We start from the raw sequence: 4,161 nt of genomic DNA on the forward strand, positions 1-4,161 counted from the left end.
ACAAAGCAAAGCGGCGCAGCCTGCAGCGCCTAATATTTCACCGCTCAAATGGACAGAATGTGACACTCTGAAACAATAAAAGACTCGCAGACACTTCAGCACCAGACCCCAGAGCTCTGCTGCCAGCAGGGGCCCCGAACCAAGCTCTGCAGCGCAGCCCAAACCCAGAACCCGAAGAAAGCTCCGGCATGCGCGTCAATGACGACAACATTCACCCTGAAACCCAGAAACTGATAGAGATCACTCTGTTGATCACTCTGTTGATCACTCTGTTGATCACTCTGTTGATCACTCTGTTGCTTCATATGGAGCAGTAAATAAAAGACAAAGGGGATTACGTTAGTTATGAATGTAACCTATTCTTTTATTTGTGCTTTTTTAGGATTAAAACATTTTTTCTTTTTTTATTTTTATAAGCGACAAACACGGTAATAAGAAGACCACAACAGTATCACAACCATGAAAAATTGTTTTAGAGGCGACAATTAAAAGACAGTCATTCCAAATAGGAGCCTATTAGATCAGAAGGCAGAATTTCTTTTGTTAAACAAACGGGATTTTTTTTACAGCGTTCCTCCTTTTCTAAAACAAAACAAAGTCAGATTACAAAGATGATCTTTTTTCTTTTTTTCTTTTTACTAATTGTACAAAAACAAGAAGAAAAAGAATCGTGAACGTCTGTGTTTTGGGGTTTTTTTAAAAACCGGCGATCACGTTTCCATGGCAAAGCTTCACTGCGGAAAATCTTCCACAAAACGAGACATTTACGCACAAAGTCGTAACGCCGAAAAGCGCAATTCTTCAATTCGAAAAATAATGCCCGCTAAATTTTTACTAAAAATAAAATTCCTCCAGCGACGCCAACAATTGCTGAAATAACCAAAAATCTATTTTCAAACGAAAAAGCCTAAGTAATAATTAAAACAACCTAAAGGACGCGATAAAAATCTCGTTTAAAGGGACATTTTCTGCAGTGACGGAGGATTTCAGTCTCTCCTTCATTCCGACCTCAGCAGGCCTCCCAGAATATACAGCACAATACTGACTTCATATGGAACAGATTCTTTGGTCTATAAAAAGCGCGTCAGCAGTTTTTAAAACCAGGTAATGAATGAATGGAGAAGAACGTTCAGAGGCCACTGTGGACTCCAGCTTTAAGAAGAACATTCAGCTTAAAAAAAAAATCATTTTTCCCGCTTTTATTTTAACCAGCATGGTACTGACTCTATTATTATTATTATTATTATTATTATTATTATTATTATTATTATTATTATTATTATTAAACAATCTTTAATAAAACAAAACTAATTTAAATACTCATTCTAATATAAAAAAAAAACTTGCCTCCTCCAACAAGAAAATAAAAACGTGAGCAAAGCTGCGCTCTCATCATTCTCTCCGCTTCCTATCTCAGATCACATTGCACGTCACTGACTGACATTATTATACAGAAGACAAACCCCGGACACTTAGAACACACATTATGTACACAGAAATTAAAACTGCAGGAGGAGATGGGGCAGAACAACAACGAGAAGAACATGAAGAAGAAACCATAATAATAGTAATAATAATAATAATAATAATATTTAAAAAAAAATACCTGGAAATGTCAGTGCTGCTTTCTGTGAGTTTCTCAGTGCTGCTCTTTTTTTGTTTTGCAGTCTCTCTTCTTTTTTCTATAATAGGTAGTAGTTTATAATAATTTGTCTTTTTTTTTTACATTTTAAATGTTCAGTGTTAAAAACGATCACGTTAGTGTTCCAATCATTTTGAGATTATCACTCCTTCATGGATGGATGGATGGATGAATTGATGAATGGATGGATGAAGTTCAGGGGAGTGGGGGTCGGAGGGGAGTTAGTGTATGAGCGGGTTAGAAGTTGACCCCTGGTTCTGATGTGTGAAATAGTCAGACAAACCCCCGGAAAGTCCCGAGGAGAAGGCGGGTAGAGAGCCGGACAAAGCCGGCCTAAGAGTGTCACATGGCAGCGAGGAAGAGGAGGGAGCCTGGGGAGAATTGGAAGCCGAAGCCCGGGCAGCCTGCAATGAGCCACCGCCTCCGGCGCCGGTCTGTGAGCTCATAGTCGGGTGTGGGACATGGGGGAAAAAGTAACTCGTCTGTCCGGCCAACAAGTTCACCGAGCACGGGTTCAATGAATAAGTGGCCCCGGAGCAAGGCACAGAGAGGCCGCAGGGCACCGCCGAGGCCGCCAGGGCCGCCGCCGTCAGGTGGTGCGTCGCGTAGGGGAGGTCCCCACCGACCAGCCGGTCCATGCTGAGCCCGTTGGACGACGGGAACGATGAGTGGTTGTTGCTCATGTTCTGCGTGAGCATGCTGCTGTAGGACATCGGGTGGCCCGGGTATCCAGACGAGGTCCCGTTGTAGCCGAGGGCACCGGCGGCCCGCGGGTGGTGAAGGGAGAGGAAGGGGGACATCGGCCAGTATAAGGAGCCGGCCCGGTCCATGAAGGTCAGCCCGGAGGTCAACCGGGCACCGCGCTTGAAAGCCAGCTTGGCCCGTGATGTGGTGGAGCGTCGGCGGAGCTTCCCAGTGGTTCCACCGATGAAGACGTCGTCGCTGCTGGGGTCCAGCATCCAGTAGTTCCCCTTCCCGGGGTCATCGTAGTGCCGAGGCACCTTGACAAAGCACTTATTGAGGCTGAGGTTGTGTCTGATGGAGTTCTGCCAGCCCTGCTTGTTCTCCCGGTAATACGGAAAGTTTTTCATGATGAACTCATAAATGCCGTTGAGAGTGAGCCGCTTCTCCGGACTCTGCCTGATAGCCATCATTATTAGAGCGTTGTAGCTGAAAGGAGGTTTTTCGTACTTGCCACTTTTCTTCTCTCCGTCCTTCTCTCCCTCTTTCCCGTCCTTCTTCTCCTCCTGCTTCTCCTCCGGGCAGCTCTCCGGGTTCAGTGACTCACTTTTCGGGTCAGCTTTGACGTCCGGCTGCGAGGCCGGGAGAGGCGCCTTCTGCTCGGCATCATCCGGACCAACAACTCGGTGCTGGTTCTGGCTCTGGTTCTGGTGGTGGTGGTGGTGGTGGTGGTGACTGTTGTTGTTGTCGCTTTGCACGGCCTCCGGCACCAAACTGTTTATACTGAACGACGATTTGGGAATCATCTTCACCTCTTTGCGCTCTCCCATGTCCAACATCACCGAGCAGTGAGGGGGGAACCGGCGGCGAGCAGAGGCGGGCGGCGAACACAGCTGGGTTTCAGTCCTCCCGGTCTCCACCAGCGAACCAGGACGGGAAGGAAGGAAGGGGGGATTAGAAAGGAAGAAAGAAAGTATAGCCCAACAAACTATTTCATGTTCGGTTTGGGGAGGAAAGGGGAAACACACACAACACACATGTACACACACATCGATAGGAGACAGATAGCTGCAATTAATTAGGGAGCCGCAGCCACTAAAGCAAGTGAAAAACATTGGTTGGACCTTCCCAGTCCTCAGCCAACCAGGGGAACATTAGTATTAAACATTAAGGCGTCCACTGAGCGCTCAGCCAATCACGACGCGCGGAGAAACACGCACATCCGCCAATAACTGGCACGCTGCAAAAAATGCCAAGCAGCTCCAGGACTTTGCTCCCGGCTGCAGGAGAATGGATGAAACAACCCGAAAATCTGCTGCATGAAAGTGGTTGTTTGTTTAGCGATGATTATATACATTTATTTATTTATTTATTTATTTATTTATTTATTTATTTATCACACCGGCTTGCATCATATGAGAAGATGGAAATTTTACACCTCCGACAAATAAGCGTAATCGTTTCCCGCTATGAGCCTGAACTTTTCTGACACCTTGAAGAAGAGCGACACTGGCAGGACGATGGAAAACTTTTTGCAGCGCCCCATCAACACTGATCACCCTCCACCCCTCCCTCCACCTAAACCGGAGCTGGAAGCGCGCACCGTGCATGCGTCAACCCAAATCCTCGCCGCTCCTCACATTTACACTCCTTCGATTCAAATATTTGCCCCTTAGGCGTCTGCAAAACTGTTTACATCCCATCTCTGAGGGAAAATAAACAGAGAGGGAGTCCGGAGGGCACGGGCACGGACACGGTCAGGACATGCAGAGGGGGTTGGTGGTGATGGAGTGGGGGGGGGTCGCAGCAGACAGAAACACGGAGTGTGTCTCAAAAAA

At 46.7% G+C, this 4,161-nt stretch overlaps 1 protein-coding gene across 1 annotated transcript; it reads right to left on the reverse strand.

Annotated features, from left to right (window-relative positions):
* Nucleotides 1-1,598: 1,598 nt before the first annotated feature.
* foxg1a (forkhead box G1a) lies at nt 1,599-3,473 on the reverse strand. The gene has a single exon (XM_007566269.2). It carries the CDS (start codon nt 3,436-3,438, stop codon nt 1,864-1,866), a length of 1,575 nt encoding a protein of 524 aa, XP_007566331.1. The 5' UTR covers nt 3,439-3,473; the 3' UTR covers nt 1,599-1,863.
* Nucleotides 3,474-4,161: the final 688 nt, after the last annotated feature.

The sequence above is a fragment of the Poecilia formosa genome, unplaced genomic scaffold (genome assembly GCF_000485575.1).
Source record: "Poecilia formosa unplaced genomic scaffold, Poecilia_formosa-5.1.2 Scaffold189, whole genome shotgun sequence".
In the NCBI taxonomy this organism is placed as follows: Eukaryota; Metazoa; Chordata; class Actinopteri; order Cyprinodontiformes; family Poeciliidae; genus Poecilia; species Poecilia formosa.

What these genes read in the sequence shown, in the direction of transcription:
- foxg1a (XM_007566269.2), bottom strand. Translation starts at nt 3,438, where the DNA reads ATGTTTTTCACTTGCTTTAGTGGCTGCGGCTCCCTAATTAATTGCAGC.